Source organism: Calypte anna, chromosome 2 (assembly GCF_003957555.1).
Source record: "Calypte anna isolate BGI_N300 chromosome 2, bCalAnn1_v1.p, whole genome shotgun sequence".
In the NCBI taxonomy this organism is placed as follows: domain Eukaryota; kingdom Metazoa; phylum Chordata; class Aves; order Apodiformes; family Trochilidae; genus Calypte; species Calypte anna.
The window spans coordinates 101,837,618-101,854,665 of NC_044245.1; the positions used below are offsets into that span (position 1 = coordinate 101,837,618).

The window sequence follows — 17,048 nt, forward strand, 5'->3', positions numbered from 1 at the left end:
ATGTGGCACTCAGTGCCATGGTCTGGTAACCACAGCAGTAGTGGATCAAGGGTTGGACTTGATGATCTCAGAGGTCCCTTCCAACCCCGACAATTCTATGATCCTGTGATTCTAGTTAATACTCATATTTTATCACAATTGACACATGATAAAATAAAAGTTTTCAATGCTGTTGCAGCAGGAAAAAGCTGTCCTCATACATACACCAGTCTAAGTTGGGAATAAACAATTTTTACCTTGGAATACAATTTCTCCCAGCTTTTTAAGCCTTTAACATCATTCTTTTTTACACAGGTTAGTTGCTCCCTTTTGATTTGTTTTTTCTATCACTCTGGTCTTTGCTACTTCTCTTTTCCCTCCTCTTTTTAAATCTGCTGCTCCTTCAATCTTTATTTTCTTTTTTGTGTTACTCTGTGATCTTTTGCTTTCACAAGCATATTTTATGTTAATCTGATTCCTCTTGTGCAGATTATCCTATCTATTTTCTGCCTTTTTTCTCTGGCATTTCCTCACAGAGGATTCACTGACAGCTCAGAATCAAGATGTGTATAAAATTAAATGTTATCTTTTCTCCTAAACATATCCAACATCCTACTTGCCATCCAAGCTCATGTAGCAGTGCTTAGTAAATCTTCCTCCACAATTTATGGAAACCTTTTTTTCTCCCTATACAGACAAATGATACTTTTCATAAGCTTTTTCACTTTTATAAGACCTCCTGCATGTCTTTCTTGACATCTATATTGCCAGTGCATCCAAACCACTCATCTTTATCTTCAAGATGTCCCATACTATTCTGTCCCAGCCTATAATTCATATCAAATGTTTCTTCATTCCAGACATTCTGTTCTACCAATATATTAACTACATATTCTTAATAATTCCATGGACTTGTTGCAATGAGTCCAAAGGAAGGCCACAGACAAATTCAGAGGGCACACCTCTACTATAATAACAGGTAGTCATTCAGTTAATGAAAAAAATGCAAATAAATCACTGGTTCTGGGCATGTCCCACGTTACCGAACTTTTCTGTGTCTTTCTCATATCTTTGGAGCAAGGTTCTATGCTTTTTATCTTATATAGTACACTGGCCTGTTACTAGCCCTTAAGATGATTTATCAATAATCTCAAGGACTGAGATGATTATAAATGGATTTAAATAAAGATTAACTGGTTGATGCCTTGAAAGATATTCATAGATACCAAAGACTGGAGTATTTTTATTTGATCATTATATTCTTCAGTAACATTCTTCTTGATGGTGAAGTAACATTTTCAATGATCTAACTAATGGATCTACTGGTACAACCCTTTGGAATTTTCTCTGTTACACAGTCTAATAGATCACATTTTTAAAGGAGTTGGTAGCGATCTATAATGCTCTTTAGAAGTGCTAAGAATTGTCACTACAGTATAATTAACAGGTCCAGCTCTCTGAATATATTATTTTTCTGCTTTTAAAAATGCCTTTGGCCATTCTTCAGGTAAGCCATTGAGCTTATCCATTGGAATATTTCAAGTGCCTTTCAATGTATTTTGAAAACTCTTTTTTTTTTGAAATTCAAGGTCTTCTGAGAATTAACATTTTCTGCATTGCAGGGATCCAGTGAGGAGGAGTGAAATGCAAGATATCCATACTAGCTTTGAAGCATATTGAAAAAATACCTCCTTTTGAGCTCACCACAGATTCAGAAGTATGAAAAATGTTCTGATCAACTACAGAGCATGCTTTTCCAGACTGAGATTAACTTAAGGCTAAAAACTTCATTGTTGTCAGTTTGCCATGTCTACACCCTATTAAAAAATGAACTTAATCAGAGAGAACACTAGAGGAACGTAGAGGAAAAATATTTGCTATGTCTATCCATACTCCAAGAAAGTTCTGAAGGGTGACATTTCCAAAAGTATTCTCTGATTATCCATGACGAAAAAAGTAGCTGAGTGACTTCCATTTCAGTTGTGTGTGGTATAAGAGGGAACCCTCTAAGGAGTCATCTGCCCATCAGGAGCTTAGAGAGCACTGTGAGAATGTTCTGCCAGATCTGAAACCCCATCATTTACACATTAGTAGCTCAAAGGTTGCAGTAGCAGTTACATTGAGATTTTGCCAGTGGTGAGAGCTGAAACAAGGACATATGGCCTTAAATAAAGTGGTTGTTACATCACTTGTGATGAAGATTTTTTAACTTTTTTGATCAATAATTTGTAACACTGTGAGTCACTCCAGGGCCAAATAACTGCAATCAAGTACTAAACAGTGAAATCCCTTACACTTTTATAGCACTGTGAAAGTTTGGACTATACCAATATTTGTAATGGAGTAGGTGGGGATATTTAAATACATAATACTTCGAAAATTTATAGAAGATTAAACCAAGCTTTGCATTACCAGAATAAGATTAGTATTTTTAAATAGGAGCAAGTAAACTCTAAATACAACAGCCCTAAATACACAGGTTATATATATATAATTTTGCATCATTTTGACAGTGTAATTTAGTATTGTTTTATTTTTAATTTGAAAAGACATTACAGAAATAATGGGTTTATACTGTTTTGAGGTGCTCACAGTCTAGGCAGGCAGCACAGAGATCAAGTAAACCTTCACTTGAATCATGAACAGATGTGCAATGAACACAAAGAAGCTTCCCGGTAATTGTATCACTCTTTGAATTTGTCCCAAAGCAACCCATAAAGGTCTCTATTAATTATGTGATCTTTTAAAAAATGTTTACTTGGCCCTGAAAACATGCAGATAAGCAATTAAGACCTTCTGGGAGGCCTGTGTCCATGAATGTTTCCAAAACTGAGATTTTAGGGTCTAGGTGGTGACATTTGCTGTGCTGTGGATTCATGAATAATGAATTTCATATTAGAAAGTTGTTCTTTTGTCTCTTTTCCAGCTGGTGGAACAAGGTACATTTTCATGTGTGTTATTTAGGTATCCCCTATCACCATGTTCGACATAAGAGACAAAAAGAATTAGAGAATGTTTATTCCTATTATTTTTAAAGTAAGAAACAAGGCATGCAAATGAATGTATGCTGGTTTTTTCCTCTTAGCTTGAATATCTTACGGCTTCTGTTGTATTTCATTCTTTTAGGCCTTTCTCTGAGATCTGCCCATTGCATAGCCATACGTAGTAGATGACTTTGGGACTTGCTTTACATCAGCAATGAAGGGATTATCCAGCAGCCGTAGTCACCATCATGGAGTTGCCTGTGACTCTCCGTGTGACACTCTGCCCCACCACCCAGACCGGAAGCCATATTTGTTAAACCCGGTGGACCCCCATCCTGCAGACCACCCTTACTACACTCAAAGGAACTCTTTTCAGGCAGAGTGCATGGTGCCCTACAATGATCAGATTGCCAGCAGCACATTTCCCCGGAGACATTACAATTCCCACCATGAACTCAAAGATGAGTGTGCTCTGGTTCCCCACGGAACTGCCAACAAGAGCAACCGTATTCCCGCCAACCTTTTGGACCAGTTTGAGCGGCAGCTGCCTCTGAATCGGGATGGCTACCACACTCTACAGTACAAGAGGACTGCCATGGAGCACCGCAGCGACAGCCCCGGGAGGATCCGGCATCTGGTCCATTCTGTCCAAAAGCTCTTTACCAAGTCCCATTCGCTGGAGGGACCATCCAAGGGAAGCGTCAATGGGAGCAAAGCGAGCCCAGAGGAGTCGCAGACAATGAGGTACGGAAAGCGCAGCAAGAGTAAAGAAAGGAGATCAGAAGGTAAGCCCAGATCCAATGCATCGGGATGGTGGAGTTCAGATGACAACTTGGACAATGATGTTTGCGTTTATCATGGTCCCAGTGGGGTCATGACCATGGGAAGGTGCCCTGATCGTTCTTCTTCCCAATACTTTATGGAAGCCTATAACACTATTAGCGAACATACTGTGAAGTCATCCAGAAGCAATAATGACGTCAAATGCTCCACCTGTGCAAACCTGCCTGTGAATTTGGACTCCCAGTTAATGAAGAAAAGCTCTTGGTCCTCTACATTAACCGTGAGCAGAGCCCGAGAAGTTTACCAGAAAGCATCAGTTAACATGGACCAGACAGTGGTGAAGGCAGAGACGTGTCAACAGGAACGGTCCTGTCAGTACCTCCAGGTACAGTGTGGAGAACTGATTGCTGTTAACTGTGCTCTGCCTTGTGTCAAGTGTTTGTGGGGGACAGAGGTTTGCTCTGATATTTCAACTTTTCCAAGAGGTCACTGGTCACCAAACAAGGGGTAATGCTGCTGAAATTAAAAATAAATCTGCTTTTTCTTTTCTCTCTTTTCTTCTCTTCTTTTTTCTTTTTGTTTCTTTTCATTTCTTTTTTCTTTTCCTGTCCTTTCTTTTTCCACCGGCATTCAGTATTTCAATGAAACAGTCCATGTTGGAACAGACTTCATTTTTTTCATGTTGGAAAATACGACCTTACTGTGTACTTTCTGAATTTATATGGCAGTCACAGTAGGGGTATAAGGAGTTTGATGTTGTAGTGCTTGCACTTAGCATTACAGTGTCAATTAACCGAATGTTACCAGGATACAAATTCTTTGATTTCTGTAATTTCAAGATTTTCCTTCATTTACTGCTTATTTTATTATGAAAGCTTTTGAGATCTTTTTGAGAAACTTTGGGGTACCTTAATACTTTCTCCAGCAGGAAAACAACCTACTTCCCCCATTGCCATAGAATATAAATTCTCAAAAATAGTTATTGTAACAAGTCCAGATTTGTTTATCTGGCTATTCCTTTTTCTCATGGCTTTGAGTCAAATACAAAAAATCAAAAGGTTGAAATTATTGCTTGTTCTGATCATACATTTTAGGAGTACATCACCTACTCCCTCACAAGCTGTTTGCAGTTAATACAGCGTCACTATTTTTCACCAGTATTGTATCTTTAAATGTCAAGAATCAGATGTCTGCTCTTGGAGCTATCATACTGCCGGTGAATGTTTGTGGCAGGAACATGGATCAGAAAATATTAAAACTGTTTCATTCTTAGGAGAGCTGTGGATAGCTTTTATGCACTTTAAAGAAAGCACTTATGGCACATCTAAGTGTGTGTGTAAGATGGAACAACGTTGCGCAGAGAAGAGAGAAGACCATGAGGAAAAAAGAGGTTTGATTTGGTTTCATTTTAATGTAGTGGAACTCTTGGCTGTTTGTATAGAAACTGTAGTGAGTTTTCTCATATGGGTGCTTTAATGAGACAGTCAGCTTCCACATTCTGTTGTTTAAGTCAGGATGCATAGAAAGCGTAGGACTGAGGCATCCACAGTTAAAAATTGATCTTAAAAGGTTTTATTGAATAGCACGCAAAATAATTTCGAATATCAGCCTCTGGGATTCTAAGTTTTAATGTAAACAAATGGCTCTGTATATTTTCTATTGACTGTTAGGAGAGTGTGGAGGGGGCTTGGGGGGTGATGCGAATGCTCAGTGTGTGTTTACAGCTGTGCGTATGGACTGGGGAGTCAAAATAGCCTCAGGTAGCCACCTTTTGAGGGTGTTTTTTTGTATCAAATCTCTTTTGTCTGAATTTTGTGAGTGAAAAGAAATAGTAACTTTAGGTTCAATTGTTGTGGTTACTTTGCATCCTGAGTTTTCTGTTGTTGATGTTTTTGTTTACTCGTTCAGTCTTTCTCTCAGGTTTAGTTAAAATAGCTGACAATTCAGTATGTGACCAGATGGCTGGCAAAGAGCAAGAAACTGTGCCAGCATCAGCTTTAAATGAACACCTCCACAGGGACTTTTAGATAATGTTTAACTGACAGGAATAGACTCTTGAAGTGGAATTAGAGGACATTATCTGTGTCTGCACGAAAATAATGTCCAACAATTGTCAAGGGCAAGAATTAGAATAACCAAATTCTCACTGTGTTTCCTGTCCTCACTGGTAGTTTTATTTTGGTTTTCATTTCATTCTGTTTCATTTTTTCTAATTGCATGCTTCTTTGTAAAAGCCAGGGAAATATAACTGGGTTTAATTTTTATTTTTTTTAAAAGGAAAATCTTAACCATGCTTTGATTAACATTGAAAATAATATTCAGAATATGGTAGATTTGAGGACCAGGTCAGGATTATTTTTCTCTCTTGGCAGTTTGAAAGGATGACAAATGGATATAGGTATTAAAAAGTCGGTCTATTTTAAATGCATCCCCTTCTCTTTGCTATATCACTTATCTTTTTACAGTAGGAGCCCTTTGGGGCTTGGACTTTGTTCCCTTTTGTGTTTCCAAAGTGCCCAGCACAAAGGGGCTCAGAACCTAACTGAGGCCTTTTTGGCTGTCCTGCGATATAAATATATATAAACAGCAGCAGAGTATTATTCTAGTATTGGTCTGCAGAGGTATTCTGTCTATGTTACTTTCCTGGTGACCTTCTCATCATTGTTCCACATTGTGTCCTGTGTTACAATTAAATGAGATTAAAACTGAAAAGTCATTACAATACTGGATAGCTCAGATAATTTAATTTTGCTATTATGAAGCATCTTTCTTTATTTAACCCATGAAATGTTAAATGGATGCTTTTATCAACTTACTTGTAATTTAAGATGTTGATTTTGGTTCAGGACATAAACTCTCTGATCCTTGAAACAGGCAACTATTTTGTTCATGCAGACTCTTCTTGTGATATCTGAATTCAAGGAATAACTTCTTTTCAGCTCCAAGTAATCAGTATAATTTTCTGAGTAGATCTGAAAATATCAGAGATCACAGATGACATTGACTTTGCATTTGCTTCGAAGGACTTTTATCAGAAAAGTACCTAGATGACTTCTCAATGTAAAGATACGGAAAGAACAAACAATTTTCTCTCTTGGTGTGGTATTTTCCAGATAAATGTTCTGTGGAAAGAGTTGGCAGTAGTTCTTGCTACAGATGGGCTTATTTCTCATAATCTGGAATCTGTATTGAGTGCAGAGTCCTCCTTCATTGCAAAGTATTTCTTTACCCCTGCAGGCTCCCCTTCATGCTGGGGTGCTGAGGCACAGTGTTTGTCCTTGCAGGTCTAGGGGAGGGTTGGTTCAATATCATGCATCTTCAGAAAGAGTTATTATCTCCCAGACTAGTCTAAAGACTGTCAAGAAAACCTTTTCCTCTTACTTGTGTTTTGGGAATGGAACAGTCTTTTTCTCTTCTCTCTAATGGATGGTGTCCCTGCCCATTCAGAAAGGTTGGAACTAGGTGGGGTTTAAGATCTGTTCCAATCCAAACCATCCTATGATTCTATGATATGATTTCTCTTTTCAAGAATGAGGAGATGGAAAGCAAAAAAACATAAGGTCCTCTTTTTTTCAACTGCTTCTTGCTCGAGGAAGTGCTTTTACTTGAACTAGGTTTAAAGATGGACTAATTTGAAGAAAGGTGAGAAGGAAATGTTCATGTTTTCTCAAAATTCTTCTTCAAAATGGTTTCCTTCCTTTGAGAGAATAATTTACAAAGCAGTGGATAACATCCGCTTCTCTGATAACTTCTCCTTTGGAAAAATTAAAATTAAGAAAAACTATCAAAGATTAAATGTAGTCTTCTTCTGTGAACAATAGGGCCTAAATACATGGGTAGATATTTTTGACACTCTTGTTTGATACTCTTGTTTGCCATGAAATCATGATTGTTGAAGCTAATAGAGTATCAAATATGCTGCAGTGTTTTCCTCTGATTATAGTTCTGCCATTTGATGTTCCCTGTAATTACTATTCCCATTGTCCTTAGTCCATTTGTTAAAAGACAGAGACAAATACAAAGAATGACATTTTAAGTATTATTCCTCTTTTCTTCTTATGTAGGTCACTCATATATTTTCTTTTGATCGCATCTGATGAGACTGAAGTCAGTTTTTTCAGTTACTTGGGGCTGAGGATGGAAATTTTACTTCTGAAAACTCAATTGCAGTATCTGGGGATAACAATGCAGTCATGAGAGTTCCACGTTTGCATCTTGTCCTCTGGTGAGAGACTGTGTGAAATTCTATAAAAAATATAAGCCAAGTTTCCAGGTGTAATTAGCATTTTCTGGTGGCAAAGGGCTCTGGTTTGTACTGTGTTCATTTTCCTTTATTAAGATTCCCTGTAATGTACATTATTATCAAATGCGTGGTGTTAAGAAACTTAGAGTTAAAAATACTTGTTTCCCAGTCTCAGAACAAGGCATTTTCACAGTTTCTTGAGAGATACTGGTCAATCACAGCCTCCTTCTGTTGCTTGTGTCCATGGCTGGCCTAGGTCAGGGTGCTAAAAATAACCAATATCCAAAAGGACCATAGGATTTGTTAATATGTTAAATTACAAAATGATTATCCTCATGGCGTTGTTACAATGGGCTTATCTATACAAGCCTATCTTCCTTTCCAGTTAACTTCTATTTTTTGGTCATTCATGGTGGTTCTGTATTTCTGTCTCATATACCATATTCAAAGTAATCTTTCAGTATGCCTTTGTGTGTGTATATATCCTAAAAAGTTGTGTTTTAATATCCATTAATGCTAATCATCCATTTTCTCTCTTACTCATTTCTAAATTGAAAATTAATAACACACATACTATTTACCCTTCAGAACCCAGTCAGAACTGAAAATATGTGAATTATAATTCTTTTTTTTTACTGAGCTCATATGAAACGTATTACTTAGTAAAGCTAGGGAAACTACTGAACAATTGTGCAATAAAATGCGAAATATTATAATATATTCTAGGCCAGCCTGTAGGTAATGGAATAATCATGAAAATGTTTAGGCATTATTAAATTTTCATTAATTTGAAAATATACTTGTACCTAAGAATATGAAAACTGAAAAAAACATGCACAGAGAATGGATTTATTTCATTTTATAAAATATATATGATTACTAAATAAAGTTAGGAACTTTGTCAGCACTTGGAAAATATAAATAAAATTTATTTATATAAATATATAAATATTTATATTTATATAAATATAAAAAATTGCTTTTTTACTAAAAGTATATTAATGTAAAGTAATTCCTACATCTTGGTTATGTAGCCTACCTGTCAGCCTACCCTAGATGTCTTTGATATAATAATACAAATATGTATGAGAGTATTTCAGTAGAGTTATCCTCCTCATCTTTGTAGTCCCTTGATTTACTTTATTAAAAAAAAAAAAAAAAAAAAAAAGAGTTAGCTGAGTTGGTGAGAATGATCTTGTCTCATATTTTACCTTAGCAACTTCTGTGTAGTCACTCATTTCATTAAAACCTGGACAGACCTCTCGTGTCATAGTAATGTAGTAATGAGGACCATGTAAGTTCTAAGAGCTGTTCTACAGCAGTGTCAGTACTTCACATTCAGCTGCAATTTTATCTGTCCGTGTTCCTTAGGTAATAATTTTCTCTCATTTAGTTTTATCACCATTATGTAACTTCTTAGTGCTGTATATGCTTACACTAATCTTATTTTTATAGATTAACTTGAATTGCTGTTGATTGATTCTGTTAAAGTCACAACATTCTAACAGCACATCATTTTAAGTCCTAAATTTTATTGTGGAAACAGGAGAGTGGGTGGAGACAAACCACTGAGCAGTGATATGTTTTCCTCAGTCAGTGCAAAGTAATAAGGAATATATCCCCTAGGTCCAGTTATTGGGTTTTTTTGTTGTTTTTGTAGAATTTGTAGTACAGACCTTGAGTGGGGAAATGCTACAGTACCACAAGTATGAGCTGGGGGCGTCTGGCCTCAGTTTCTTCTGTCTTACAAATGTTTTTGCAGTGTGTTTGTTGCACAGCTGATCTTATATCACCAGTGAATTAAGCAACAAGAATCTATTGTGTATTTTTTGTCCTTTCATCCTCTTAACCTGAGCCTGTGCAATGGACTTCCCCACTTGGACTTCTGATAGAATCACAGAATTGTCACAGTTGGAAAAGACTTCCAACATCACCATGTCTAGCAATATAGATACATACTTCTCTCATCAAAAGCTAAGCCAAGTTCCATACAACTGGATAAGTCTGTGACAGTTTGGATGAGCCTGGGCTTCCAGAAGCAGTCTTTAAATTGTCTCTAAGAGTCTTCTATGCAAATAAGTTTGTGCCTAATTTTGCTTTACTGACATAACCCCAGCCTGCTAATTAGTTTGTTGGGAAATCTTTGAGATTTCCTCATCTCTTGCAATTCAGTTCTCAGCAGATGAGAGTCCAGACCATGACCATGTCCTTGATTTGATATCCAGTGGGATACTACTGCAGAGCAGAGGTGATGGAGTGTCTAGTTTCAGAACATTATGATGCTCTGAAACCAGGAAAGTTTCCTTAGAGCCAAATGCAAGCTTCTGAAGCAGGTATATTTCATTGCTGTAACCTGAAAGAAAGCACTGTGGAAGCTTCAGCTTCAGTCTACCCACTATACAATGAAATGTGATAGACGCTGATAACAGCTGGAGATGGTAGCTTAACTGTGTTACTTAGAGCTGCAGCCTGGGTGAGCACAACATTAGCAAACCACCAGAGATTATCCAGTTACAGTCAGTCAACAGAAACAGCATAAGAGCTGTTTCTCAAAATGCTTTCCCCATCACATCTGTTTTCTTCCAAGGGCACAGATTCAGCTACGTGTTCTCCCTCTACAAGCCAGCTTCCTGCTGGTTGTTTGATAGTGGGCTTGTGGTCAGATGTAGTGAAAGAAAGGTAAAAATGATGTCTCATTTAACAGTACTGGCATTTGATGCCAACTAGGTACTCTATGCAAGTGCTGAAGGTATATAGGAGAGAACTGATTCTCCCCAAAAGAAGGCATCTAAAAGTGAAAGATTTATCCACTGCAAGTCACTAAAAGTGTCCTTTCAAGGGCTGGCAGACATGTTAGCAGTCATTCTGTCTTCCTTACTTGGGCAAGCAGCTGTGTCTCATTATAGTCAACTGCACAGAAAGCTTTAAGGGTATTGAGAAAGATGAGACTGAATTTCTGCCCTCTGCCACAGAGAGAAAATCATCCTTGAGAATCACTGCAGCTTTTATAGTTTGAGGTCCTGGTCTGCAATATGACCTTCGGTTATGTTTCCTTCATCTAATAGATGTGTTGGGTGCTGTTTGGCTTCCTTTCTGCAGAAAGTTGCAAAGCCCTTGGCTGGAGTAATTATATCTATGTGGCCCTCTTCATTGCTGGTTGGGTAGAACCAGCTTTTATGGGTAAAACAGGAGAAGAAAATTTATCTGGAATCAGGATGTTGTTTTGTACAGGAGACACACATTTTTCTTCACAAAACAGGATATGAATCAGATTGACAAGCCAGTGGTCCAGGGACTTTTGATGAAAGAAAATTATAAACTGGAGTCGTAATGGAAGAATTTTGTCTATTGACTTACTCTATGAGGATTTATATCATTTTAGAAGTTTTGCAAACCACTGTTATGTGACAGAAGATGCAGTTTTTCACACTGCTCATTCAGGTTTGATGCAGGATATGGTCATTTCAGACTGAAGAAGTAATGTTCTATCATCTCTTACAGGGTCTTTGTCTTGGCTGTTAGTGTTCTTCATGAAAAAAATATGTAGATAAGTCAGCTAAATTAAATTAATTTATAGTAGAACCTGATTTATAGTACAAGTGAAAGCAACTATTGCTACCAATACTGAGCATATTAAGTTTGTCCTAAAAAGAAGCAATCTTCCAATCTGCTTTTTTAAAAACTCTCAAGGCTTACTAAACATATTTCTCTTGAAGCTTTCAAAGGTTTGTGGGTTTGTTTGGGTATTTGTGCATACTTCAATGATTCTTAGTGCATGCACATTGATGGAATAATGCTACTCATCTTTATTGGTCTGATTAATTCAATATTTATGAGTGCTAGGAATAGGCCTAGCAAGTGGAAGATGGCAGCTGAAACTTCCCTAATGGCATGCAGAAGAGGCATAATAGTGGCTAAGAAAACCAAATTGCATGAATTTGAAAATCTGCACTGAGCAGTCATTAAGCATTGTTCTTCACTTGCGTGATTTCATTTCATTAAGTATTTGCATACTAATAGAGAGCTAAAGTTACAAGTCTACTGCTGTGAGCAATGGTTAGCCACTCCTTCCAGTCCTTGTGTTTACTTCTGTAGTCATCCACATTGCTTTGGGAAAGCAGAGGGAGAAGCTTTAATGATTTCAGCTGCAATAAACCAAACCAAACTACAGATCAATAATGAACTTAATTTGCTATAGAGAAAGCCTCTTTGTTATTTCATCCAGTAAGGTAAGTTTAAAATATTTTGGGGGAAACAGATGGAAATTAGATATTATAATTTTATTGTTTAGGCATCAAATAAAATATGTTTTCTGTACCTTTTAATTTACATGCAGGGTTTACTTCACATACCACTATGTGTGAGCTTTTGAAATGAATGTTTGGAAATGGGAGGAGAGGTTGTCTGTATGCTCCTTTGTTTGGTTTCGTAAATCGAGTTCCTTCATATAAAAACATGCATTAAGGGAATAGACTGGTCAGTCTAGCCTGGCTAATGACCTAGTGTGAACACTTCCAGAGCAATATAAATTTAGTTAAAGATCAGAACAGGTAATCTGTAGTGAATCCAGGTGAGATGTTGTCTGGTGGCAGCATGTTATCTGTATAGTCTGTTCTTTTTTACATGAAACTCTTATATATCTCTCCATATATATATATAACTCTCCATTTAATCTGAAGAAAGAAACTATAGCTAGGCTTAGCTTTCATACTATATTTTATTTCTAGGTCTGTGCCAAAGTTTCAGTAAGTTTCCTGGCTCAGAGGTCTTTGCTGAATATTTTGTATTTATTTTCAAATAATAATGGTGTTTTGTCTCACTGTGCCTTTTGTATGAGTGCATTCTTGATTCTGAGACTCGTAAAGAAAGAATTGTACATGTTCTTAGAGATCATGTGCAGCGTGAAATGTTTCCAGGATCACTATTATTTCAATGGCATGAATAATAGTTCTATTTTAATACAAAACAATTATATTCCTTGTTAGATCTGAGTTTAGCTCTTCCCCCTTTTTCATGAGAGTAAAAACAACCATGCAAGTGATGTTCCTGCTTGATATTCTGATCCTGAAAAAAATGGTATTGCCAAGGTAATTGGATAATACAAATTTCTTAAAAGCACAGAACAGCTTTATCTCAGGTATGTCAATCTTAATGCCATTAATCCTCTATGGCAGCAGATACCATGCAGAGGCACTTGAGTGCAGCAAGGATTTGACCTTGCAAGGCATAATATTGGCCATTCAAAGAGCTGGTGGGAATATCTGTGCAAACCTTTGACTGAAAAAAGTAAAAGAACTGGAGGATCACATAGGCATTTTCCCAGCATTTTTCCAGGTCAACAGAAAGAAACATACTACAGAATGTGTAGTACCACATCTAGAGGAAGAGAATGCATGAAATGATGTGATCAATTTTATTTTCACAATTTGTAAGTTTGAAAGAGCTTCATGTTTGGGTTTTTTTTCTCATGATATGAAGCACTTAACTGTGACAGTAAATGACATTGTCTGCTATGAGCTGCTACAGCTATTCCTTTTAGGCAGCAAAGAAATCTCTCTGAAAATCAGGTCACTTCTTTTAGTAGGTTATGCTTGAGGTATTTCACCATAGGCAGAGAAGTATTAAAATGTTGACATTATTCTATTTGCCTGTATTTTCTAAACAGGTACAATGGTACAGAAAAATAGGTACAATGAAAGGAAATGCTGAGCTTTAAGGGTTGTTTGTCCGACTCAAATTATACACAGTCAGTTCTCTGAGATCCTTATGTAAAAAGTATTACAATTGTTAAAGTAAAAATCTACTGCATCTAAAGCATTTCTTTACCCTGCAAGTGCTCTCTACCAGTTACATGATGGCTTAGTATTTTCTTCTACTTCTACTTCTGAAATTAGGGTTTCTGACTCTTGTAAGGCCGAAATAATATATGGGAGAACTGAAATTAAATTTCTTCCCTAGTATTCTCTTAAATCATAGAAATACTGAAACCTTACTGAAAGAAAAAAATAAATAAATCAAAAATAGAAAACCACTCAGCCTTAAATATCTCCAAGAAAACTGAGGAAGCTGCTTAACGAAAATAGAGTTTAAATCAAATATTCATTTACATTCTTGTACTGCAGTTTTGTCTAGCCAGGCAAGATAGTTTGTACAAATACTTGAACTTCCCCAATATGTCAACTGAAATTACAAGCATCTCTGGGTTGATATTTTAGGCTGCTCTCTAAATCTGGATGTTTTTCCTAACCATATTCAATTCTTTTATCTTTGGCACATGCAGGGTTTACCCTTAAGCCCCTAATGTGACAATGGAACTTGGGTTGCATTTGTATCATTTCCTTTGCTTTTTGTGCAAAAGAAGTACAGAATCCAGACAGTGGGTCTGAGGCACTCCCTGAGACTGCTTTGCCCCTAGTTGCTATGTGAGCAGCTCAGCTTTCTATTTCTGCAAGTAGAGTGTTTAAAAGGAGGAAGATCCCCCTCAAAAAAGCAGAGAGTGATGTTTTCCAGTGGTTGCTCACCTGCACTGGGTGAGGAGAGTTCTAACTGGAAACTGCCACCTAATCCATCATGGAAACTGTGGGGCTGGAGCAATGCATTCAAAACTCATCATAGAACACAGTGTTTGTGTGTGTAAATAGGAAGTCTTGTGGTAAATTCATTGCAAGCAGATTTCAGAACTTGTCCCATCATATCTAAATCATTTTTAGAAGTACAGTAAAAGGTATTGTACTTATATATGAGGTTATTGATAACTGAAGTTAAGAATATCAGAGTTATGGTGCCCTCAGCAACTATATCTCATCACTTATATTACACCTATAAACTGCTGCATTAATTTTAACAGAATGTCTATTATTTAATAAAACTACAAGTGTTCAGCTTGCCTGAATTATGGGTTCTGTATGAGCATTTTAACTTTAACTACCCTGATTTTTTCTCAGTTGGGGACACCAGTCTTAACCTTATACCAACATATTTTATTTCTTACTTTAAAAGCAGTTAATTTATTTTCATGAGAAAAAGCATAGTTCTTTGACTAAAGCATAATAAATAAAATATTAAACAGATTAAGGTTCAAGTCCTCTGAGAATTTACAGATTCTCTCCATACCCAGATATCTAATATCTGTTTTAAAAATTAACTGGAAATACACTATTACATGTTTTAAACTTCTGATTGAATTCCAAACACGTCATCAAAATATCTGCAGAGCTTCATTTTACTAAACCCATGTTAATTTCTTTTTTGTACTTGAGTGGTTTGAAAAGGCACGATTTTACAGTTGACAAGCAGGACTTGTAGGTTCCATGACACAAGTGAAAGATTGTATGAATATAGATTGTATTTTCATTGTTTGATGATGCTAAAGGTCTAGAACCAATGCAAAAATAAGACCTGAAAAGAACCATTATCTTCTAAATGTAATAAGTGCCTGGAAGAAGACTGTAAAATGCTCCATACTCCTGTGTCAAAAATCAGAATCAAAACCACAACCAAGTAGTATCTTCATTTGCACTTTACAAATGCATTCATACCAGGAAAGCATCAGCTTTCCAAATGTGGAGTCTAGGGATAAACTTAGAAGCCACAGAACTGAAACATTGTTTTTTCTCTGTTTTTTGATTTGGTTTTGGTTTTTTAATTTGACATGAAAATGCATTCAATCCTGTTGTGGGCTCGTATATCACTTAGTACTCTCAGTCTGTAATACTCCAGTTATTAGTTTCATCCTTTTCTAGAAGAATATTTTAAGTGGTTTAAAGTGAGTTTATTCAATTACTTCTGTTGATACACAATTCTGCATGCTGTTGTTGAATAAGAAAACAGGACTTTAAAATGTATTTCTGCCTTCAGGAACTTATATTCTTGAATACCAGTTAAATATGAAAAGAAAAAAAAACCAACAACAAAACAACAAAAATAAACACACAAAAAAAGAAAACAGAAACAAGCTTGGTATGCTGCAGAAAGATAAGAATTTAAACATTTCACAGACATAAAGTTACCAGAGTCATTAACTCAACAATATTTAAGGGAAACATGTAAGTTTACTTTTAAAAGGAGATAATTTGCTACATAAAACATGGAGTGACTGAGAAGGAAGTCTGAGTCCCTAGAAGGAAGACTGAATTATAAGAAATGTTGATAAAGATACAGACTTCCACTTCCAGAGGATTTCAGTCCTCTGAGGAAAATATGAAATCTCCAAGTGAGTCTATGAAGGCCAGACCTGACCAAGAGAAGTCTGTGAGAAAAGGGAGAGCATAGACTGACACAAGAGGATAGAAGGACTTGCCTGAGCCTGGAAGTTCAAGGGAGGCCCTAAGACATAGAATAGAAACATAGAATCATTTGGTTGGAAAGCACCTTTTAGCTCAAGTCCAGACATTAACCCAGCACTGCCAAGTCCATGATTAAATCATGTCCCTCAGCACCATATCTACGCATCTTCTAAATTCCTCCAGGGCCTGTGACTCACCACTTCCCTGGGCAGCCTCTTTCAGTGCCTCACAACCTTCTCACTGAAGAAATTGTTCCTAATCCAGTCTAAGCCTTCCCTGGTACAACTTGAGGCTGTTTCTTCTTGTCTTATCACTAAGGAGAAGAGACCAATTCCCAACTCACTACAACCTCCTTTCAGGTAGTTGTAGAGAGCAATAAGGTCTCCCTTCATCCTCCTTTTCTCCAGGTTAAACAACCCCAGTTCCATCAGCCATTCCTCATAAGACTTCTGTTCTAGACCCTTCACCAGCTTCATTGCCCTTCTCTGGACTCACTCCAGCACCTCAGTGTCCTTCCTGTAGTTGTGGGCCCAAAACTAATACAGTATTAAAGATGCAGCCTTACCAGTGCCAAGTACAGGGTGTCAGTATCAGGAAAAATCAGTGAAGGAAGAAAGTTGGCAAGGTCCTGGGTTTGAAATCAGCAGGAAACAAGGAAATAGCATGGGTAATGAATAGTTTGGTTAATTAATTTTAATTAGTAATAAGCCCACAAATGCTTGGGATCATTAAATATCTTTGCTACTGTGTACAGCACAGTGGTTTTTGGATTGC

At 36.8% G+C, this 17,048-nt stretch overlaps 1 protein-coding gene across 4 annotated transcripts in view; it reads left to right on the forward strand.

Moving 5' to 3' along the window:
* The first annotated feature begins 3,177 nt into the window (after nucleotides 1-3,177).
* The window catches only part of DLGAP1 (DLG associated protein 1), a 142,341-nt gene continuing 128,470 nt past the window's right edge, over nucleotides 3,178-17,048 (forward strand). For 2 of the 4 annotated variants that reach the window (XM_008505530.2, XM_008505531.2), the window contains exon 1: nucleotides 3,178-4,131. In XM_008505530.2, coding sequence (XP_008503752.1) covers nucleotides 3,178-4,131 — 954 coding nt within the window. Of the gene's footprint in view, nucleotides 4,132-12,167; nucleotides 12,219-17,048 lie in introns of those variants that run through there. The other 2 variants (XM_008505532.2, XM_008505533.2) reach the window with 1 other exon arrangement.